Source organism: Stegodyphus dumicola, chromosome 2 (assembly GCF_044657685.1).
Source record: "Stegodyphus dumicola isolate Sdum_Otavi_A_Nest chromosome 2, ASM4465768v1".
NCBI lineage: Eukaryota > Metazoa > Arthropoda > Arachnida > Araneae > Eresidae > Stegodyphus > Stegodyphus dumicola.
The window spans coordinates 244,395,428-244,421,280 of record NC_140769.1 but is presented as its reverse complement, the minus strand read 5'-3'; the positions used below and the strand labels follow the sequence as shown (position 1 = coordinate 244,421,280).

The 25,853-nt window shown below is 31.9% G+C and overlaps 1 protein-coding gene across 1 annotated transcript in view; it reads right to left on the bottom strand.

Moving 5' to 3' along the window:
* Sulf1 (Extracellular sulfatase Sulf1) overlaps nt 1–25,853 on the bottom strand; it is a 178,576-nt gene that overhangs the window by 70,386 nt on the left and 82,337 nt on the right. The window contains exons 2-4 of the mRNA XM_085811969.1: nt 9,374–9,567; nt 4,334–4,482; nt 799–1,038 (exon numbers count right to left, since the gene is read on the bottom strand). Coding sequence (XP_085668095.1) covers nt 799–1,038; nt 4,334–4,482; nt 9,374–9,516 — 532 coding nt within the window. The 5' untranslated portion in view covers nt 9,517–9,567. The remainder of the gene's footprint in view (nt 1–798; nt 1,039–4,333; nt 4,483–9,373; nt 9,568–25,853) is intronic.

The following is a 25,853-nucleotide window of genomic DNA, read 5'->3' as shown; positions in this document are numbered from 1 at the left end:
GCGGGATCCAATTTGAAGATTAAGGAACAACGCAATCATTAACATTAACTGAAATAGATAATTTTAGCTTACACCGTCCGTTATACATTAAACGCACAGGCGAAAACGTAATCTGCACTTGCGCACACGCATGTGCGCAGGAGTCAAGGTCTTACGCGCACGCGTAAAACGCCTGTGCACATGTGCCAACGCAGCGCATGCGCAGAAAGTTTTTAGCTTTGAGGTCCGGATTATGGGTGTCCGAATTAACGACTTTTGACTGTACCATGATATGCTGGAAGGCTTTATTATTGAGGGCCACTTGTAATCTCATGCGTAAAAGGGATGTGATCCTGTAATGCCATTCAACATTCAATTTATTATTAAATTGATGATGAATGAGATTACAGATTATGTAGTATTGAATGAGTTTACAGAACATACCATGATATGCTAAAAGGTCTTACTACTACAGGTAAAATCTTAGGAACTGCTACGGTGTGTGTGTTACAAAACAGGAAAACTACCTTACATGCAAGATGGAAGACCATTCCAAATTAGATGTGTTGTGAAGCAGTTGCTGCAACAAATGTCCCTAGTGTTGTTTTCATTCAAATGGTGAAATGTTTCATTCAAATATACATATCAAACAATCTAATAACTCTTTTTAATTACTTATAATATTTCCTAAACTTATAATACAGCAGCTATACTTTTATATAGATATAGTACAGATTTAAATTATACAAAAAGATCCGGATTAACATATCACATATACATATGTATGATTTCATTTTAGGGTTGAATACAGAAGTATACCTGTTCTGTATCCAGCATTGTTTAAGTAAGTAGCAAATGTTTTTGTCTCATGTTCCTGTTGCCACCAAGGAGAACTGCAGTTATCATTGTTTGTGTGAACTTGATGATTATGTACGTATAAACCAGTTAAGAGAGAACTACGAGATGGGCAACACATCGGTGTTGTAACATAAGCATTGGAAAAATGAGCTCCTCCATCTGCAAGGATCCTTAGTGTCTTTGGCATAAAATTCATTGATCCTATGAAAAATTCATCATTAAATCTGTGAATTTAGATATCGTAATGCATACCGAATACTGTAAGTACAGCTATAATTATATTTAAAAAATCATACAGGAAAAAAAAAATGTTCAAAAGAACATGTATACACTTAAAATTCAATGATTTACTGAAGAATAGGAAGATTAATATACTTTTAACCAAACTGCAGGAGGAGCCAAAACAAAAAATATTATTGATTTTAAACCTAATATTTTTCAGAATTATATATGCATGCTGAATTCATTTAGCAATGAAATCTATTAATAACAATAAGTTTCTCTAAGGAAAAGTTTTGGAGAATCTTAATAGTAATAGGAATCCATTTATCATGTCAAGTTTAAGTTTCTCAAAGGAAAAGTTCTGGAGAATCTTAATAATTGGAATCCATTTATCATTTCAAGTTATCAAAATAAGTCAAAAATATCACAAGCAAAGCAATTACAGTACAAAGTCCGTAATCCAAACTCGTCGGGACTTCGGCGATTCCGAATTAAGGGTTTTTCCGGATTTTAGATCATCAATTTAAATCTGGTAAGATTGCATGCAGTAATTATACAATTAAAAATATGAAACCATAATTTATGAAATAAAGAGCAATTATGATCTAAAGGGGGTAAAATCCTAGTATATGGTGCATGCTTGGCGCGACTTTGAAAATTATTGCCAACACCAAAAATGATCCAAAGAACGTCTATATATATATATACTATACACACATAGTATATGTATATACACACATAGTATATATACTATATACATAGTATATGCTATGTTTAACTGTATATTTTCTTTGAATGGCCCGTTAACTACTCATCGTATATGTCCCGTTTTTACTGCTCATCATAAAGTCGCCAAAAGTAGCCAAATCCCGTTTGCACCAGATACTAGGATTAAACCCTAAAGGGTATCAAAATTTACAAAAAAAAAAAAAAAAAAAAAAAAAACTTAATATTTATTTGTTTACTTTCATTAAATATTTCTTTCAACGCGCGCATGCGTAAAGCATACATTACGCACAGTCCAAATTAGAATATATATATATGATGCAGTCCAAAATACACAAATTTGTAATTATATCAAAATAAAGGGTCGGGTCCCTTCTTTTTACTTTACTCCTTTTAGTTTACATTGAAACATGTCATTAAGAATACTGGAATACAGTTTATCAAAATTCAGATTGAGTTTTTTAACTATTTTTAATTTAATTTTGAAAAATAGGTACTTTTCCGTTTTGCCGGCGCAAGCGATAAAGTCGCCAATAATGGTACAACCCATGCCAAACGAAATATTCTCGCTGGTAACCTTTTACGCCTCATTTTCAAAACAAGTCGCAGCTTTTTCTTATCAGATTGATTGTTTCTTTCAATACTGGCATATCATTACATAGAATTTTTATCAGATAGTTCAGTTTTATGTTTAAGGCAATTTTCGGTAATTAAGTTAATTAGGATGCAATCACAGCACTTACCCGAAGCCGAAAAATATAGAAAAGGTAAAGTCAAGGGTTAAATTCATCACTTCTAATGAGAATGCATTAGCGAAGTAAAGCACTGCAGTTTTACATAATTTCTGAGTAAGCTATTCGTACGAATTGAAATATTTCTTGCATTTAAACTTGTGTTCCAAATTAAGATTTAACTTGAAATTAATGTGGATAATTACTAAGAGCATTACATTTTTGTAGAGTAGTTTACGTGAGATGAGATCGCTTGGGGTCACGTGATATGAACCGGCGAATCAGGATGTTGAACAATGAAAGCATAGTAAATTCTTAATGTCTTTTTACAAATTTGTTGTCTTTATTTATTGGCCTTTTATAAAATTTTAAGCGATATTAAAATGTTTATGCCTTCTTTTTTAAAAAGAATTCTTAGAACTAACATTTTTTTAATATTTTTTATGTGTATACAGTATGTTGTCGCCAATAAAGTCTGCTTGGCGAGATTTGCGCCGGCGAAACGGAAAAGTACCGAAAAATAATAATTAACATTTTTATTGTTTAATTCCAATATACAAGAAATTCATAATATTTCAATGGATTTATATTTTTGGGTTTGGTGCTATTCCGTTTTGAGGACCATAAAAAAATTGCCAAACTATTGTTGATACCAGTGCTGCCAAAAATTATTGCGGCAACCCTAACGCAAGAAAGGAAATACTAACTATATAAAGACTATTTTTTTCATTTATATGAAAAGTTAATTTCATATAATACTTTTTTATTATTATAATTTATATAAAAAAGGCTAAACATAACTGAATGGAAGCATAAGAAAGAGTAAATAACTATTTCAGATCACTATTATAATTTATATAAGAAAAGGCTAAACATAACTGAATGGATTCCTGCATCGCTATTTCGTGACCGAGTTATCGCTAAAGCAATTTCCTCTCATTGGTTGTTCAAATATAATTTTCTATAATGAATGATGCCTTTTCTTTGAAAAAATTTTATTGCAGAATTTTCGTCATGGGCTATTCCCAAATCCATAGGATGATTTAAAATCAAAAAAGGATTTAAAAATTAAATTAGTATTTCAATGGTGTCTCTAAACTTACGCAATTTGAATTCAGCGCGTAAGCTAGATTTGGCGCGCTGTTAAATGGGCGCGTTTGCTAGATTTGGCGCTTTTGCGCACACATTTTCGCTGCGATTTTTTACGGTCCTCAAAACGAAATAGTAGTACCTTTGGCGGTAGATGCCCTTATGTCTTTTTATGCAGCTTTTTGCTAGGACTAAAAGTTTTATACAATTATAATCCTATGCTTCTAATATTCTACTATAAAGTACCATTACCCCTGCAAGAACTGGATTGGATTATTTGATCATAGGATCTATATCAAAGAAGAGATGGCTTCGTGGATGACTTTCTAAGGGTTTTGTTATTTAGCTTATAGCAAGGCTCATAAGGATTATCTGCCTGATTCATATTCACACTATATCCACTGAAAATTCTAATATACAAGCAAGTATTTGCTGAGGTCACTACCAATTTTCACTCAGCCAAACTGCCAGTACTTGGCAGTCTTATTTACTGTACAAAAGTAGATCCACTAGAGTAAAAGATAGGGTATTCTGGTCATTCATTGTAAATGAATAATAACTATCTCTCAGACTGCAGCTAATTTGCTAACTATTCATCTAGTTTTATATTTTATATTAGTCACTTTACATACATTTTTGCAGGCAATATAATTTATTTAAAATCTGACAGGACAGAAGAAAGTTTGAATTCTAAAAGTTGACCAATAACTTAAAAATTACAAACTTACCTAATTCAATATCTTGATCATCTGTCAGGATTAAAATTATATTTGGTTTTTTATCTCGCAGGAGTTGAACTTTTTTAATTCTACCCTCTTTTCTAGCATAATTACTACGTGATGAGTACCTACTATGTTCATATTCATATGGCCAATTACTAAAAGGAAATAACACAGTTACTAGTTTGATGTACATTGCAGACTATTGTGAAAAGAAAACACAAATATTTATTTATTTATTTAAATTTTGAATTCAGTACTATTAATATTGTTAAATTCTGAAACATAAATTAATTCTACACATGGGAATAAAATTATTAAACAAAATTATTAGGCATATGCTTTTTGAGAGATGTCACTTTTATGCTAAAAGCACTACTGAATAATATTTTGATTAAGCTCTATCACTATACCACATTGACACATAGGAAGTTGCACAAGCAGTTTTTTGCCTTCTACTATGCATACTAATTAGCAGTATACAAAACATTCATGATCAATTAAATAATTCACTGCATAACTATAGTTCTGCTCCATTCACCAACAGAGAAATTAAAGGGAATATTGACACTGAAGAAAGATTCACAGTGGAAACAGGAGATAATGTACATTCTATGGATCTGGGCATCTGGTTACTATGACATGCATACTTTAAGATAAGTTCGTTGTAGTCTATTTAGTATAACAATTATATATAATAAATATACGAGCATAATGATGAAGGATCAGGATAAAATTTAAAATTAACTATTAGTAAACTGCACTATTTAGATCATGTAAGGAAAAAAAATCCCGACTTGAAAAATTTACAAATGTTTAAGCACTAAATCTGCACTATTTAGATCAAGCAAGAAAAAAAATCTTAACTTGAATAAAAATTCATATATTTAAGCCCTTTCTACACACTTTATGAATCTATAAATTTATTAATCTAGATAAGGAAATTTACAGTGTATTAAACATGTAAAAAAGAAATAAATCCAATGTTACTATGATTACAGCTTCAAAGAGACTTAAATAAAAGCTGCTTTTATCCAAATATATATATTTTCAAAAATTTCTTGGAAAAAAAAGGAAAGCTTCCAAAAGACCTCAAACCAAACAAGGTCATCATTTAATATGTTTTTAACATTGAAAAATGTGTTTCATTACTTTATGGTCAAAACTGATATCAGAAAGAAATTTCACCTATAGTTGTTGTATTAAATCAATGCCTGCAAATGCAATTTTTTAAATTATAATAGTTTTCTCAACTATTGTACATTCATGCTTTATGTACCTACATAAGGTCACCCAGATGATTCTTGGTTGAAATTTATACAACCCAATTACTACATATTAAAGATATGCTTACAATTTTGGCATACAATAAGCATCTTTAAAAATTAATATGACACAATTTTTAATTCACTCTAAATACTATGAGTAACCTGAATAATTGTAATTTTTCAGTGACCAATGTTTTAAAAGTGGTCAGCATACTTTTTGGTAAAAAGACAACATATAGTGATTAATTTCTCATAAACATATTAAAATAATTAGATAAAATTACATAAAGTTCCTTTTTTTTTCGATTTCATAATTAGATAAAAATTAAATAATTAGGTGATTTCATAATTAGGTTAAAATTTGCGTATTAATACCAATTTGGTACTTTTCCGTTTTGCCGGCGCAGGCGATAAAATCGCCAGTAATGGTACAACTGATGCCAAACTGAAGTACCATTTTGGTACTTTTCCGTTTTGCCGGCGCAGGCGATAAAATCGCCAGTTATGGTACAACTGATGCCAAACTGAATATCCTCGCTGGTAACCTTTTACGCCTCATTTTCAAAACAATTTGCAGCCATTTCTTATCACGTTTATTGTTTCTTTCAATACTGGCATACAATTGCATAGAATTTTTACCAGATAGTTCAATTTTATGCCCTAAGGACATTCGCAGATTTTGACACCGCTCACCCGAAGGCGAAAATATAGAAAAGCAAAGTTAAGGGGTTAAATTCATCAATTTTAATGAGAATGCAATAGCGAAGTAAAGCACTGCGGTTTTACATAATATCTGGGTAAGCTATGCGTACGAATTTAAACAATTCTTGCATTTAAAGTTGTACTCAAATTAAGATTTAACTTGAAATTAAGGTACTATTCGGTTTCGAGGGCCGTAAAAAATCGCCAAACTATTGTTGATGCCAGTGCTGCCAAAAATAATTGCGGCAACCCTAACGCAAGAAACGAAGTATAATAGTAAATAACTATGTAACATTGAATATTTTAATCTAGATGAAAGGTTAATTTCATATAATACTTTTTTATTATTATAATTTATATGAAAAAGACTAAACATGACTGAATGGAAGCATAAGAGTAAATAACTATTTCAGATAATTATTAAAATTTATATAAAAATTGCTAAACATAACTGAATGGATGCCTGCATCGCTATTTCGCTACCGACTTATCGCTAAAGCATAATTTCATTTCGTTGGTTGTTCAAATGTAATTTTCTATAATGAATGATGCCTTTTCTTTGAAAATATTCTCGGTAAAGTGCAAAATCGCTCACTTATTTGTTTGCCGCTTTTTACAAGGGTAAAAACAAATGGATTTTTGTCAATTTTCTTTTACTTTTTAAGTGAAAATAGGTCGATGTGTACATAGATAAAGCCAAGGGTGTGCGCAGTGCCATTTTTGTGCAATTCTGGGATTTTTTTTTTTTAAAGTGAAAATAGGTCGATGTGCACATGGATGTCGAGTATGTGCAATTCTTAAAAACGCGTCAAGCAGTGGGTGATTCTGCACTTTACACAAAATTCTATTGCCGACTTTTCGTCATGGGCAATTCTCAAATTGTTAAATCAACAGGATATTAAAAAAATATTTAAAATCAAAAAAGGATTTAAAAATTAAACTAGTATTTCAATGGCGTCTTAAGAAATATAGAACTATATAACCTGAAATCAGCGCGTACGCTAGATTTGGCGCGCTGTTAAATGGGCGTGTTTGCTAGATTTGGCGCTTTTGCGCATACATTTTCGCTGCAATTGTTTACGGTCCTCAAAACGGAACAGTACCGAAATGGTAGTAGATAATTAATGAGAGAATTATATTTTTGTAGCGTAGTTTATGAGATGAGATCACTTAGGATCACGTGATATGAACCGGCGAATTAGGATGTTGAACCATGAAAGCAAAGTAAATTCTTAAATTAATGTCTTTTTACAAATTTAGTCTTTATTTATTGCAGTTTTACAAAATTTTAGACGATATTAAAATGTTTATGCCTTCAAAATAAAAAATTCTTAGAATTAACATTTGCTAACATTTTTTATGTATGTACTGTATGTTGTCGCCAATAAAGTCTGCGTGGCGAGATTTGCGCCAGCGAAACGGGAAAAGTACCAAAATGTTATTTGATATGATAGATTAATTTTTATACTTTACCAAATCGAAACATTCATATTATATCTAAAGCTTCAACTAAAATATTAAATATTTTGGCGGTACTTACGTATTACCGCAACCAGGCCAAAATTCGCATAAATTGCCAAATTTGGCGACCCTACTTACGGCAACCCTACGTGTTATACGTAGTTTTGTAAAAAGAGCATGTGGAGATTCACAAAATTTTCCTGCATTTTCGTGCAAATTTTTGTAATTTATGAGAAAATAGCAGTGTAGATTGATAAAGTCAAGAGTGTGCGCAATGCCATTTTTGTGCAATTCTGGGATGTTTTTTAAGTAAAAATAAATCGACGTGTACATGGTTATGGCGAATACGGTTTTCAATCAGTGCTAAAAGCAATAGCCAAAAGATTTCCGCCGAAAAAATAATTCTGCAACTTATTCAAATTCGAAACCGGAAGGGTTTAATTGCTATTTTATATTTTAAAACAAAATAATATAAAAAACTGCATTAAAATTATGTGTAATTAATAAATGTACATTTTCTTTCTATTCATACTTTTTTACTCAAACTTACAAATCGCGCCAACCTGGTTGCGATAATACGTAAGTACCATTTTGGCATTACCTGCATCAGCAACTTTTTTTATTCCCTTCCCCCCCTCTACTCTAAGACTTATCCCATTTTCTTTACTTGAAGTTATTTATTTATTTTTTTAACATATCTCCAAAGTAATTTATGAAAGAACTGAACTAAGCTTACTAGGTCATTTGCTTACTAAGTCTTCAAAGCAAAAGTAAAAATATGGATGAAAGGCAGATGTTAGACTTTCATCTTAAGAACTTGGAAATGAAAAATTTATGTTGAAACTGATATATTAGAGAATAGCTACTACTCCTGTGAGAGTACAATTTGAAATTGAGAATGGATTGCACATTGCAGTTATAATTAAGAAAAGTATTTTATAGTTAAACTTCAAAGTTGCCATTTAATACCTTTTAGACTGCAAGGTTATAAGAAGTAAAATGTCAAACATAAACACTATAAAATAGTGGATTAGAGACTATTTCATAAACTTGGAGCATAAATTAATGTACTGTGGGTAAATTATTTAATGAAATAATAGGGAAACTAAAAGCTCGCTTTTAGCATTTGAGACAGTGTGCAACTGGGGAAAACAGGAAAAGAAAAATGAAATTTTATGAATGCCAAAGACCACTGCAAAACATGTAAAAATCAATATTAAATGTCACGTTGCAGAAATCTGGCAAGCAAGCTGGGAATTTTTTTTCAAATAAATTTGCAATGCATATCGCAATTATTTATTAAATTTATTAACAACTGAGAAACACAACGCAAATTAACACATTTGAGATATTTCTATAACCTTTCCTTTCACGTTTGACCCTTTTTTTTTTTCTTTTTTTTTTTTTCTTCTTTTTTCCAATAAAGGGAAGGAGGCACAAGATTGTGAGCAGAAATTACCCAAGCTCATTCTAACTGCTGTAATGCTAATTCATTTTTTCAAAGTTCAATTTCATGGGCAAAAAAAGATAACACTGATGAATAAACGTTTTAAAAAGCCATCAACAAAATAATTATTAGAAATAATATTCTAAAACTTTATGACTGAAAATAACATACTTTGGATAACTACTTGATACATCAGGTAGAAATGAACTTTGCTGTTCTTGATCAGATCTATGCATTCGACTATTTTGGGCTAATGTACATAATAAAATGGTAGAAAAATAAATAAAAAATAATTTGATTACAGAAAGCTCCATTAATATTTCTTCTTTTCAGGTATTCCTTTCAAATTAGCATGATGGAAGAACCTGTTGAAGGAAAAATATATTTAAATAATTACGCAAACAAGCTACTAACATTACAAATAATTTTTAACATAGCTTTAATGAATTTATATATAAAATTAATAAGGCTACTATAGTAGTTCAAAACTTCATGAATCAAATATTGGAATACAGTCGAGTTTCAGAAGTAGGCTTGTCACTTGAACTGGCGTTAAGTGACAACATTGAAGTATTGCCATGAGGCCCCATGAAAAAAACAGCCCATGTTTTGGAAAATTTATTGTTAATCCGTAAGAGATTTGACGTAGGTAAGGGCCCCCTGAGCACTACTACAGTCCAGAGGACCAAGAATTTATTATGATGGCCTTAAAGCTAAACCTCCTACGTAATGTCATTTTAAATACAGTTATTTTGGATAGCATGGCAACAATTGCGAAAATTTTGCATACAGCTGATACAGCTCTATAAAATGTCTTGTCTTATAGAACTCTACAGAAATTCTTTCAGCCTCTATACAAATTTTTCTTAAGGAAAATATGTGAGTTTCAGAGTAGAAGTTGCAGTGGAAATCCATTCCATTCCATTTACCGCTGTTATACTGGGCCTAGCCGGCGTGAATTTGCAGGCTTTTTGCCAGTTGTCTTCTAATATGGCATCCTGGAAGTAAGAACATCAGCAAAAGGTGTCACAGAAACAAGATGTGAAAAATAAATATAGTGGAAATTTTACGAAGCTATGCTTTTGAAGTGAAATTTCGTTATCATGGCAATGAAAGTGCAATTTTATTTACAAGTTTTTGTGCACATTGTTATCTCATTCAGCCATTTTGGAGTAGGATTCGAAACTGGAAAATTAAGTTTAAGAAAAATTCTCTCCTCAGTTTCAAAAAATTATTATTTAATAGTAAATCGAATGAACAATGGATGCAGCATGAGCGTAGAAAAACATCACTTATTACTACTTTGTATTCCCCATATTCTACATCAGTGGTCTTCAAACTGTGTTCCGCAGTACTCCGGAATTCGGAATTCCGAGAGTAAAATAAAAATTCAAAAAGAAAATTATGAAGCACTCACACTAGTTCAGTAATGCTTACTAACTAAACATAAACATACATTTAACCATCTTTGAAATATAATGCAAGGGTAAGTGGCACCTGGTGCACGAGTTAATGAGTAAATTTATATTAATGTTATGTTAAAATATTTTAATTAAAAATACAGAATTTTTATTTAATTGTCTTAACACAAAAACATACCGATCTAAGGGTAAGACAGTATTTCCCGAAAAAACCTCATAGTTTTAAGGTTTCCGAGAATTGATAAATTTTGAAAACCACTGTTCTACATCAACTAACACATTATAAAATCACTTTTTAATTATTTAACTGTCTCATCGGCGGATATTATCAGGAAATTAAGCAATTGTCATTGCTAGAAATAAGACTTAGAAGAAATTAATAATACTGAAAGAAATAAAATTCCAGTTTTAAAAGCATTAAATGAGAAAAACATAGCATACTTATAGCAACCCATATTCACCAGACATGCACATGTGTACATGGGATCACATAGCCCTACATCGAATCCTTATTCTTAACAATTACAATATTACTTGAATTTTATCCGGAAAATGTACCTAGTATTTTAAATGTATTTGAGAAATTTTAAATGTATTTGAGAAACCACGTCTGGCCGGAACAAAAACCAATTGTTTAAATGTTTTAATAAGAAATAGAATCTTTACGTGTATGTTCATAGCAAGGGGAAAAGTAATTGTTATAAATAATTCTATATGAAAAACAATTTAATGAATATTAAAAATATGATCTGTCAGAAATTTATATTTAACACGTGTTCTTAGAAATATTTCATAAATTCCTGGAATCTACACTGCACAGATCCCAAATTCGCATGATTTTAATAATAAACTCGTTGATGAAAAATGGCATTTATATGCCATTCATTCAACCTTTGCATTTTATAGAAAACACAATAATTTCATATAAAAATGAATGCTTTAACTAGTTCAGAAAATAATATTATATAAAAATCATATCTCTTCATTAGCAGATTAAGATTATGGGGGGAGAACATTAATATAGAACGCAATTTAATTTGAAAAAAATCTTTATATATGAAAAATCAGATTTACCTTCAATATATAGACCAAATCTTAAAATGAATTCAACGCTACAGTCTTCAGGGCTAACTGGTTGAGATCGGATTATCAAGAAACGGTAAGTCGTAAGTACATCCTAAAACGATGACATCAAGTCTTCAGCATCCTCTGTATGCTGCGATTATCGGGTATTTTATCTGTTGCTTTCCGGCTGTTGCAAATAAATACTATAAGGGTAGATAACTTTCTGCTCAGTAAATCGCATGAAGGGTCAAGATCGAAAGTAAAATGACATCAAGTCATATTGTGAGAGAATTTTATTACAAGTAAAGAAGTGATTAAAAAAAACTGGAGAAAATGACGGTAATTCTGTAAAGACCAATCAGATGTAATCACGTTTTCCAAAAACGTGAGTCGACCCAAGACCACAAAATTAGAAGTACGTTAAAAAAAAAAAAAAAAAAAAAAAAAAAAAAAAAAAGATTTTTATAAAGTATTACTCGGAGTCCATGAAGTCCTTTACACCTTATTTCCTTATTTTGAGAAATTTTATCACTGAAAATAAACGTCCAGTATAAAAATTAAATGGAATAAGCCCTTATTTTCGAATAGCCCCAAGATATTATATACACGAGTGATATACTTAAATATTAGCAATTAAATAATGAGACTATGGTTAAAAAAAATTGAATTTACAGAAAAACAGTAAACATTTGCTTGAAATAAGATCTTCCTCTGTTAATACATGCAAAGGCCCCCATCAGATAACAAAAGGAAATATTTACAGGGGTCCCTTTTTGATTATGGATCTGATAATCTTTAAGGATCCTATAAATAACCAAGGAAATTTTTCCTTTTGAAAGCGCACAGCTGCATTTATCATCAGCACAGGCCGATACTTCATTGCCCAAGATCAAATACATGACTTTTTTTATCCTTCACTTTTAATATAAAATAAGAAATAATACGTTTTAGCATTAGATTGTCAATAATAACAGAAGTAAAAGTACAATTATTCATTGTTGAAAATTATTTTTTAATTGAATAATTTGATTGGTAACATGTAACTGAGACTAAAAATTAGAAAACAAAAAGTTTTTATGAAATAAGCTCTTATTTAAAGCGGATGAAATAACCAATGCAGCAAAATGAGAAAAACAATTAATTATACATTAATTAATCATTAATTTTAATGGAAACAGGAGATAATTCTCTTTTCAAAATTCACCTACAATTTTATACCATGAATAATAAAAGTATGGACGCTTAAATAATGAAATATAATTACATGGCATTATTAAGGCTAAATTAGATTACTTGATTATAGCAAAACACACAAGGACTATTTGCCCAAGAAAAGGGATTTTTTCATGGAAGACTTTCTAAGGAAAACTACCTCGTATTCACGTTACACACAGGGAAAGCAATTAAAATGAACTCTGCAACCAGTCCCTTCGCTAGTGTTCGAACTTTGATCAAACTACCAGTTTGTTTTATGTGATTACGGCAAAGCCTCAAGGACTATCTGCTTAAAAGGAGGGATGCCTTCGTGGAGGACTTTCTAGGGAAAACTGGCTCCTATACACATGACACATGGGGAAAACCGCGACAACGCCCATGCAGCCAGCCCGTTCGCGAGATCGAACTACCGGAATTCCATAGTCTTAACCACTTGGCCACTGGTGGAAGAACTAACTATATTGCAAAAATTATAATCCACGTTATAAATGTGGTATAGGCTTCCCCCCCCCCATTTTTTATGTAATCTATACTCATTGTAATCACTTCACTTCTGTCGGAAAATATATAAACGAGCCTAAAGCAAACATTGTAATACTTTTGATGGCCAGTTTTGGTGAAATTACTTTAGGATGGTCGGAAAATATCAAATCAATTGTTAAATATTATTGCAATAAGTAACTATTCTAATGTTAATATCATAGATGTCCCACGTTTTTATTAATTGTGATATAAAACAGTAAAGGACTTTTTAAAGATAATTATTTAATCTGTTGTTTATATTAAATTTTATATGACAAATTATTTTCCTCTTTTAGTTCATTAATTACTTTATTCATTGCAAGTAAAAGCTTATTTTATAAAAACTTTTTTACAGTATTAAATTCATAACATAAACACATCGAAAAACTTGCGAGTTCTCCAGCCTATATTTGAAATATATTGTCCTTTTTTTTTTTTAAGTACAAAACTAAGGGAACTGTTGTTTTGCATAAAATTCATGCACATGAGAATACAAAGATGCATAACCTTTGCAAAAAATACCTTATATTTTGCAAAAGACCTAAATAATGAAAATCCGCTATTTGGAAGCTAGAACTTGGACAGCATTTATACTAAAAAAAAAACGATTAGGACCAGAACTTTTCGTTCTCTAAAGGAGAGATCAACTGTAAAACAGCAAGCTCATGAAATTCATTCTTTCCACTTTCTCTGAATAGCGAAGATTCCAAAATTTCCATCAGAGCACCAGCCTAGAACAGAGTCTAGTCTGACAGCTCTGTCAAGAATTTGAATGGAATCAGAGAACCCATTCACCATTTTTTGATTCAATAGCCGTATACCCCATATGGCGTCCTTAAGATATTGTTAGCATATCCTCATTCTCCTTAGATTTGGGTATTACACCAGTCGTGTGCAGCCTTTGTTTAGAATATAGATAAAAGTGACGGGTGAGGAAAGATAAAAGTTAAATAAGGTGAACGTTAAAACTATGCATTAAGAAACTTCAAACATATATTAGAGAAAAAGAAACACATAAATCCTCTATTGCCCAACAATGTTGGTCAAAGAAGTTATATTTTTATATTTTTCTGCAACCAAAATTATTCCAAAACGTCTTCCATTGGCGAACTACATTTTCTAGAAGTTTTTTGCATTTATAAAAAAATCTTTTAGTTCTGGTTCGGTTTATATTAATTATGATAATGCACCCGAAGTTTATCTGCCTGAGGGAAGGATTTCATATGAGAAACTGGCTCGTACTCACGTTACACTTGGGAAAAATCACCAGTGTGCAACGATTTTACTTCTAGGCCGCTGCTGGACTTTTTCAGTTCCGGTTATTGATCCATATTTACTGTCAACTTTTAAAGAAATTATTTCACAGCTGTTTTAATTTTTTATCAATAGATGGCGTCAGTAGCTATGTTTTCGAAGTGGATATTTTTTTTTTGGGGGGGGGAGATGTAACATTCTCGAATTTGAAGGAGGGGAGCTTTTGAGCATCACGAATTTTCTAATCTATTGTTTTCACAGGTATCGCATGAGTTTAAGCCTGTTTTAATTCATTTTTAGTCTTGCAGTTAAAGAAGAAGGATGTATGGTCAAACCTGCGAAATTAGTACTGCAAATTTATAAAAATATTATAGCTGATTCCTGTTCTTTAAACTCTCTAATAACATAAGTGTGTTTTACTTTATGGATGGAATATGGATCTTCGACAAAGTTTCAATGGAAGATATCCTTATAGTTCGTTATATCCGATTTTTATACTCTTAAAGGTTCGATGACATAGTTATAAAATAACATTAAATATATAGGAAACTGGACAGAACCAAAAGATTCGTTCGCTGTATTCGGAGATTCGTTTATAAATGGGGTTCATTACAGCGGTGTTCGAATGTGGTAAATCTTTAAAAGATCCTAATATGGTAAGCTAACTATAGGAAATAGTTTTGATGCTTTACATCATATAACGCACTATTAACAAGTGAAACAAAAGATGAAAAGAAAATGGGAGGGTGATAAAATTTCACAGCCTAGCAAAGAAATCAGATTTCATATTATTGTGCGCGTAAAGGGCCGTTCCCACTGTGGTTTATCTGAGCTAATGGAGCCAGTTCCATGTGTCGATTAGCTCCACTGTGACTGGAGTTCACATTTTTCAACTTGCTGCCCTATGGGAAAAAAATGGTTTTGGAGATATGTCGGCTATTTCAGTTGTGTAAGTTAGCTCAGATAAACCCAAGTAGGAACGGCCCTTTAGGGTTCGTAAGGGATTGAATGCACAAAGAATCCGTGGTAACTCGATAAATTTATTTTCCCAAAAGGAACATTTCACAGTTCTTGAACTTCCCTCAAAAGTATAGCTCTTCTCAATAGAACAAAGCACAATCGGTAGTTACCACTTCAAACTACTGAAGCACAGCTAAAGAACGAAGCTTGCACGGATATCAACACTCCGAAAAGTTACTATGAAACGAGAAACTGAAAACTGATACTCTCTCCAAACTTATATAGTCTCCCCCCTGGCCGCCGAGAAATCTCTAATACCTTCCATTTCTCAAAATTACTGGAAGGTTTATACGGTTAAAGCTACATATAAGGGCTCGATACGGTTACAGTTACGTATACGGATTAAATTACAGTTTTTACAGGGACCGGACCAAAATGTCGCCAAACGATCTTCAAGTTTGGCGACCTTTGGCAATTTCTCGTCAAATTTGGCGACAAAAATCAGTCCCCAAACCCATCGCCAGCCTGACGATATCTCGCCAATTTAGGGAGATAGCCATTTACAGACACTAATGTTAAATAGACTTATTTCTGTAATTTTAATTTTTTCGGCAGAGCTTGAAGCCTACTTCTAGTGCCTTTTCCGATAAGCTCATTTCAGAAACTAACAAAAGAACAAAACTACCCAGATTAAGTACACTCATAAATTTTAGAAAGCATATAAATCAATACAAGCACAAGATGCGATATCGCATAAACTTGTGCTATTAATATTAACTCACAAAAGTATTTTGATGAAATTAAGCACTTTTTAATTTGGCAAAAAAGACAAAATTTCTTTATCTAAAAATAAGCACAAATTTATAATGCTGAAACTCATCTTTCAGCGTTAAAAGGAATGAGAAAAATTCAAGAATCAACTTTGGCAAAATTAAACAAGTGACCTATATTAATTAGCTGTAATGTATCGATTAATTACAGTGACACTTTATTAAAATTTGATAAAACAAAGTCATAAAGATTAAAGATACTTTTAGTTATGATTTTTTTTTTTAAATTTTAATTCGAGTTGATCTATTTCCGGATTTTTATAAACGTAAACACGTATATACAAATACTATTACTATACTTTTATTTTATTAAAATCAATTTTATGAATATATTTTATCAAAATGAATACGGAAATGTGGAATTTTATTTTCAGCAAACGTAAAAATAATTTTAATAAATATGTGTATGAATTTGGGCCTCATAGTGATACTTCAATCTGGCCCTCTCAAAATTATCCTGTATTTTATTTTAATCTCCTGTATTTTATTTTTACGGAATAAAAATGCAGATTTTATAAATGCTCATTTTTTCAAAGTTTCTATTCAGAATTACACTAATGCTAAATACTGAGATTAGTATGGACTCAAGAAAAATTACCAAATTTAAAATACATTCCAGATATTTTCAGTTTAAAAATTGATGAAGCGTACTTTTATTTTGAAACATTTCTGTCTGAACAAAAACTAATGCAATATTCGATTCAGCTTCGGGAATATTTACAAACGTTACGTTTATTACCATCAAATATATATTTCGCATCCTTTGCCAGAATTTCCTAATCAAATATCGAGACGCGAATAATATGCGTCTATTTTTTAAGGCAGACGATAATGATATTTATTCCCAAAAAGAAAGCGAATTCTACCGATGGCAGAACTAAGACGATGTTTATTTTTAAGAGAAGAAAATAATAATAAATATCTCTATCTTCGGAAAAGAATTCATAGATTCTCTTTTCGAATGTAAAGCTGTTCAATGTCATAATTCTCTTTCTTTAATTGCACATTTACCAATTGTCAAGAATTTTATGACAACTTTAATATTTAACGTATATGCTCCATAGAATTTGAAAATTTTCTCAATAAACAACACATTGTAAATAGTCCATTTTACTATGTATGAATGCTCTAAAAAATAATGATTCACTGTTGGTTAATATAACGCAGCTATGAGTAGCATTATTAAATTTTAATATTAAACGAATTTCTAAGATTTTTGGTCTGATGTATCGCTCTCCCTCCAGGAATTCGCAAATTAATATATGCCGTCACTTTCTGAATCTTGCCAGATTTATTTTTGCCAGATTAAATCACAATGGGAACTAAGAATGGTGTTGGAAAATCCAGTTTCCTTAATTTTTTTTCAATTATTGCTAGTGAAATTAAATTCCATTAGTTTTAAATCTCGACTTCGCAGTTTATTACCTAACACGTCAAATAGTTATAAGAGTGAATAGTTTAAATTGGATTATTTAGAAATACGGTAAAACAGGCGAGGGGTATGTGTCTAAGATGAAGGATGCCTTCGTGGGGAACTCTTTAAGAAACTTGGCTCGGATCCGAAAACCACGAAAACTCCTACAGAGCTAAATTTTTTACAAGGACTTGAGCCCGAATCGAACTGCTATTATTCAACGATTCTACCGCTTGGCCGCTGATGGACAGGTTATAAGACAAAGTTGAAACGTCAGGCTATGGTTATTAGAATATAGCAAAGCTCACGAGGGTTGAGATGCCTTGACGGAGGACTTTCTAGGAGGAACTGGATCGCATTCACGTCACACATGAGGAAAATTACCAAAACCAACTATGAAGACAGCCCGTTCGCTTCAGTTCGAACCCACGTCGAATTACTAGCATTCAGCAGTCTTAACCACTTGTTCACCGGTGGGGCGTTAAACCTTCCAGGATCACAGACATATGTTTCTTCTCAAAGAAATGTTTTCACTTGTCCAATTCGATGAATGAATCTGCGTCTAATGCAAGGGTTTCCCAACCCTTTTCTTGCATCAACTCCTTTCAAAAGAAGGGTTTCCTTCATCGACTCCCTCGCATTTCTCTCCACAATGTACAGTATATAACATAATCAAAATACAAATAACTGCACATGTAATTACCTAAAGATAACTATTAAGCTACGAATGTAATTTTGGAAAAAATGGTTTATTAGATTCATTTTTATTATTTGCTGAATAATTATTTTTAATTTCGCAAATATAAACATGTTTTCAGAAACAAAATTGCAGATTCTAATTGTACAAGAGTTCGATTTTAATTAATGTACCTTATTACTTCTGTGCATGATGTGTAGTGTCCCAGTTATTGCATGAGAAATAATTATTTTTTATTTCATATATTTGTTCATGTGTTTAATTATTTTATAAAATTAACTTTAATATTTTGTTAATATTCATATTTATATTTCTTTTATGCTGAATGGCAACAAGTAGTTCATATTTATATTTAAATTTCTTTATGCTGAATGGCAACTAGTTCTGATTCATGATTGCTAGGTTTTGGTTTCAAAACGTTGCTCGTAGCGTCGCATTTCAATAGCTGAAAAATAAAATGCAATAAACTTAGCTATTTGTTTATAATTCATGCTATTCCTAATCATAAATTAATTTTAAACATTAGTAGCCAAGGCTACAGATGTATTGATGAATTATTTTTAATATTCAGCATACAATTCCTTAACTTAATTCTTAAGCTACTCTTCCAAAATATATATCCGGATTCTTATCTCTTGTAGTAAGTTATTGAGTTGACTAAGCTGCATCTACTAGATAAGAAGAGGGAAGTCCATAATGTTGGTTCGACAACTTTTATTTTAGGGATCCTCGGATGACTTTTAAATTCCAAAACTTAGCGTACCTACATGTTTTAATGAAATTTGAATTCGCATGATATAGTTTTATAACAATAAATAATTATTAATATTATCATTGAACGTTTTTTGATAACCACTGGGATCTTAATTATGTTGGTTAACTGCCGGTTCATATTTGGCTGTCGACCTCCAAATGACGTCTTGATCATCCCTTAACCCCCTTTAAAATTTCATCAAACCCTTCTGCGGATTAATACTGATCCCGCTGACAACCCCGATTTGATGAATCTACCCTTGCATTTCCTATGAGAAAAACACTTGGATATTACATTTTCTTCCAAAAATATCTCGTAACAAACAAAAATACGAAAAATATGGGGTGCGATGACACAAAAATATGTGAGAAAAGACATGAGTTTATTTGAATATCATACCTGGGTGCATGATATTCAGATAAAGTGATTAAAAACTAGGGTAGTTTGAGTAATAATGTATCTGTAAACCTACTAAATTCTGTTGGAATTTGAGTTTAAATTAATATCCCATACAACAAATGAGTTCAGCAATTAACCGCCGTAGCATATTTCGTAAACCACAGCTTACTTCTTAAACGGTTAGATCCTGCTTTTTCTTTTTTTCTTTTTTTTCTTTTTTCTTTTTTTTTTTTTTTTTTGACAGCGAACCTCTTATCAGTGATTCATGACTTTAAAAAGAAAAGATAACAGCGCCAAACACCCAAGCCGTACGTGTTTCTTTACTTTAAGAGTACCCGAAAAGTAAATAAATCCGCAACGCTTAAGTCTAATTTATTACAATTCAAACACAAAAGCGAGTTTGCGCACTAGTGTCGGGAGTTTAACCGAAACTGTAAGCGATACCATTGGGCCATTTTCTTTTTCTGTCTGGATCGCCAATATTTCAATAACTTTAGTCTCGACCGCTTCCTCCCTTCTGTGCCACCCGGTCAAAATGAAGAGGTTAATTTTTTTTTTTTTTTTTTTTTGTCAGTTTTTGCGTCTCTCATCTGTCTGTCTTCGCCTGTTGTCTATTTGTCACACTTTCCTGTTATTTGTCAGATGCTGACAGGATAGCTTGTTTACATAGTTCGACTGAGCTACCACCCATAGCGTTCACCATGGGAGGGCACTAAAAAGTACTTTTACTTTTTAATAAACACTATTCTTTCTTGGATAAACCTGGTGAACTATGCTCGTGATAAAATAACTCCTTCAGTTTTCTCAGGAAATAGCTTTCAAGGGTTTCTCTGAAAAGGGAGAAGATTAAAGGAGTGGAGCTCTTTCATTCTCCGAACACTTTTAAATTCAAAAGAATGAGAAAAATAAAAATGAATAGTATTCTTCCTGAGTAGTTACTCCTGGTTTAAATGCTAATGAATCGTTTCACTTAGTTTTTGAAAAAGAAAGATTCAGAATGTCATTTTTAGAAAGATAAAATAATAATAAAGATAATAATTAAACTGAAATCTGAAAATTTCAGTTTAAAATCTAGCACACGTCGAAGAATTTACCATTTAGAGTTTAAATAATAGGTAAAAATTCATAAAAATACTAAGCAATGAACATACAAAAGGATGGAAGAGTTGAATAATGCAGTGAACATTTGCCGAATGCAGAGTTTGCATCATTTAACATACCGCGCGCACGCTCCACAAATTTAACTTTGTATAGATAAAACAGTTAAGTGTAGTTCAGATAAGAAATTATGTACAATTTGTACAAATCTAAATATAACTGTAATTAAAAGGGGAAAATGAAACAAAAGTTAATTGAAAGGATTTCTATTACTGCTTAATAAGTAGGCACATGATACAATGATTTCCTTAAAAAGCTGGTGATTTTTGCTTGGGACAATGTCTGATGCAACTCATTAAATGTTTTGCGGTAAGGAATGCAACATTTACAGTACTTCTCATAAGGTATCTTCTTTCTTCGTTTGAGTCAATCTCCTTTACAGAATCAGGCAGTCCTTGTGTTTTTTTTAAACAATACATTTAACTGCTTATATGTTAAATACGCTTTATTTCCTTCTTTATCGCTGCTTTCAGTCATTATAAGATCATACAAATCTTCATCTGTCATTTTACGATTGTCATTCTCGACTAATTCGTTGATTTCTCCTTCTTCCATGTCCGATAATTCTTCGCTGCCTATAGTTTTCGCAGCCTGGACAATTTCCTTGGCTTCATTTTCAATCGATGGCAATCCTTTAAAATTGTTGACAACTTCTGGCCACAGCTAATACCCCCCCGGCGGGCATTCATTGTTGATGAATTCACTTCTTCCCATACGAGTTCATTCATTTCTATGCAATTTCTTAAGCTGAATACCTGCCCAAATGCCGTTAGTTTGCCGCGTTTTTCTACGTCTAATGCTTTATTTGCAGGGATGCAAACATGTCTGACAATATAGGATTTGAATGTGTTTATGATTCCTTGATCCATTTGGTTGGATTAAGGAAATGATGTTCGGTGGAACCAATAAAACCTCTCAAATTGGATGCAATGGCTGTGAGCGCTTCAGCACCGTGTCCTGGAGCATTAGCGAGAATTAAGAGAATACAGAAAGCTCAGGTTTTGCTGTTCTAAGCGATGCTTGACTTTGATGAACAAATTTTCAAACAAGCCATTAAACAGGACTATCGTAACGCGGCCTACGCTCTGCAGCGCACAGCGTATAATTGAAATTCTCAAGTTGGATAAATTAAATGGAGACAATTCAAATAATGCATATACCCAAAATAACTTTTCCGCAAATCCGCGTTCAGCAAGACTTTACTGTATCTGGCTAAATTTAACTATTGAAACTGATTTTAACTAATTCTTCTTCAAATTGCTATTGCTGTTATTATCATTATAACAACATTTTAAAATAAACCATTTTCGAAAGATTTATTTCAACTCTCTTTATATTGCTACAAGCTGCTATGAACAGCGATTTCAACTTATAAAGCGTCGAAATCCTTATGTCATTTCATCATGATAGCTAGAATTCTATCTAAAGTTTCCTAGCTAAAAGATGGGGGGGGGAGGGAGAATGCAGCCCAGCAAAACATTGACAAGAATAAATATATGCAATATATTACGAATATTGCGTATGTTGATACCTTGAAAGTGGCTATGTATACGGCAAGTTAAGAGCATCGGTGGAGGTTAATAAAAATTTAAACGCGACCGCAGCTCAGGACATTCACTGTAACTTTCAGTAATAGCCAATAGATGGCGCTTACGTTTGCAAACGACAAGAAAATAAATTTGGCTATTAATACGCTTCGTTAAATGTCGAGCAAACTAAACATTTCCATTAATTTAGTTTATAATGCAAGCAGAGTATTTTCATCTCAGGTACCAAATTTCACATACAGCTAGAGAAGAAAAAAAATTAATTATTAAATGTGAAGAATGACAAAGCGAGATTTTAGAATTAAGTGTAAAACTAATAAATGGTTAAAACATAAATAATAATTGAACAACAAAATAAATGTTATTGAAAGATTTTCGAAAAATATCATCCTCAAAACACTCTTAATAAATCTGTCTTAATATTTTCTATTGGGGGGGGAGGAAAGTCTGAAATCGTAGCGATAAAATTTGAATGAAACAGCGGGAAGAATCTTTCGTGATATCTTTTTTTTTTTTTTTTTTTTTTTTTTTTGAATTTTTTTTTTCTGTTTAGTACAATTATCGATTTCTCAATCTCGCACAAAGGCAGCTCATTGGCTGATTTAATAATATAGAAAGGGGCTGAAGCTCATTTTTATATGACCCTACAGTGCAAAACTTTCAGTTCTTAAAATATTTATTACACTTCAATCGCCATTTACCTCAGAAGTACTGGTGCAATTTAAGCTCTGCATTTGCGGCTCAGCTGAGAATATAGTAACGATTCTTTTACAACACAAAATTTGCTCAAATAGTCAGCTTTTTTGTAACTGATCCCTGAAATTTGTTCTCTGATTCAGATTTGTTGAAAATGTCTTCCTCTGGTAAGTCATAAAATTATTTCGGAATATATCTCGCATAAAGTAGAAAATCCCCCCCCCATTTGTACCTGATTAAGGCATAGTGAATATTTCTCTAAAAACACTCTTTCTGGGTTTTTATACAGTGCTTTAGTTCCTAGCGTATGAAATAAGTAAAATACTTATACAGGCCTTTTTCTCTCGTTCTCATTTTTAAAATCTTGAAGAAAAGTTGTTTTCAGTTAGCGTTAAACTCCTGTCCGTTATAAATCCAAATCATAAACGTGAAAGAACACTGTTTCGACCCTCGATGCATAAGATAACTTATTTACCTTCGACGTAATAAACGTGCGTAAGCATATGAATCACTTAAAATATTATTTTATCAGCCCTTCTTAGTAACATTTAGCAAATGTTATTTTGCCCCATAAACGTGATGAATAAAATACATTTCTAATAGCCTATAATATATAGAGTGCACAATTTCTTTCAATATACACTACCAACTGTACCTAAAAGTAAAATTCAATAGTGGTGATAAAATTTCGAAGTTACGTACGGAAGTAAGTTCTTTTAATTTTTTTCATGCTGTAATACCCTTTTTTAAAAGCCCGTTATTTTCGATTTACATTATTTTACACACACACACACACACACACAAAAAAAAAAAAAAAAAAAAAAAAAAAGGGGGGGGAGAGAAAGAGAGGGGAAAAAAGAAACATCCATTTATTCAACAAGAAAAAAATTTAGGTTTTTTTTTTTTTTTTTTAGTTTTTAATTTCTTTTCTTTAAATTTTTACAAGATTTTAGATCCTCGTCAGAAGTTTTTTTAAGCTAAACATTTTTATCACTGTTACTAATATTTTTAGCATGCATTTCTTCTCAGTCATTTATTATAAAACTGGTTAACAGCTGTGCTCGTTTGCTGTAGCATCCGCAATATCTCTGAATATAGTTTGGAAAACGAACTATTTCTATACCCCCGGCGTAGTGAATTTAAAAGACCGAAATAATAAATCAAATTACACGACGCACGAGAACATGCTAATGTGTAAGTAACCGTTTCAAGCGACTACATTTAACTTCCACAGTTTTCAGGTTGAGTGGGAATACACTGATTGATAATACTCCGCTATCTAATCAAGGTAGTAAGCAGATGAGATGTTATTACTAGTTTCATAACCCGCTCTCTCATTTATATATTTCATATGCATCATATTTACGTTAGAGGCCATTTTTAACGTTTAGTTGGAAATGAAAAAGAAATAGAAAGAGGGAAAATAAAAAAAAAGTTTGAAAAAAAAAATCGCATGAAATAAATATATTCAGCAATATACAGTTCCATATAACGTACGTTATAAACACGTTACTGACCAATCATAACATTTATCTCGAAAATGCATTTCGTTCTGAAACGATCTTTCAAAATTCCTCATTTGTTATATTCATTTTTTCGACTAACGCAATCTTACATAAGCTATTCTAAATAGACATTTAATGTCCACGGAACGTCTATATAGATGAATGTGTAACGTGATTATGAGCCAGGTTTCCTTAAAAAGTCCTCCACGGAAGCATCCGTCTCCGTGTCCGAAGGCAAAATTCCTACAGCACGTTTTGCCATAATCTAATAAATCCATTTAATGGATCAGAATATTTCCTTGCGTATATCTCCACGTAGCATTTTAGCGTTAGGCTCTGAAAATTTTTAATCGCATAATTTTCTCCTTCCCTATTATGTATTGTTTTCCCTCGCAGGGTTAGCTTATTAATAAATTGTATTCCATTGATTATTTTTGTATTTATTCAGTGTATTCAATTTGTATTAGCTTTTCATTTATTTTACTTTTCTTTGCATTAATTATTTGAAAGGATTTCGTGCAGATTCTTCGTTAAGCTACCCGGACGTGAAGAGTGTTCTCACACTTTAAGAAACTTTCGAAACGTAATTTGACTTTACTTCTGTTATTTATGTTCCAGACATTGTAGCCTTATCTACTACTAATGTATTCGATCTCTCAAAATCCCGGCCTTTTGTTTGTCTCCTTTTGCCTCCGTTCTTCGATGTTCCTTTTGAGAACTGTGGTCAAGACTCATTCATGGGAGGGCCTCTGGGGCTTTAAAGGGTAGCCGAGACGGACACGTCGTTCTCTGCGCAATATTCAAGCCCTTTAACATCATTAATTCGATTTCATTTTTTTAAATCTAGGATTGAGAATTCATATTTAGAAGAAGTTTCTTTTCATGCTATGTACTACAGCGCACTGTACCACGAATTTGTAGAGATACAGGAAGAGAAAATATCGTACCTACATAGGAAAATTTAAATTGTTAAGTTTTAAAAATCTTTGAAGTTAATGGTGTCAAACCTGCCATTACACAAATTGATGTTGAACCTTCTTTGATTCAATACCGGAAAAAACAAAAAGCACCGAGGAAGAGATTCAAAGAGGACAGTATTTCGGGAACCAAAAACCGGAATATGTACATGATCGAGCAAAGAAAAAAATGGAATAGCTCTGTCGCATGAAATTGATGCAAATGAAATCCTCGCTTTCATTTGCATTTCACCAAAA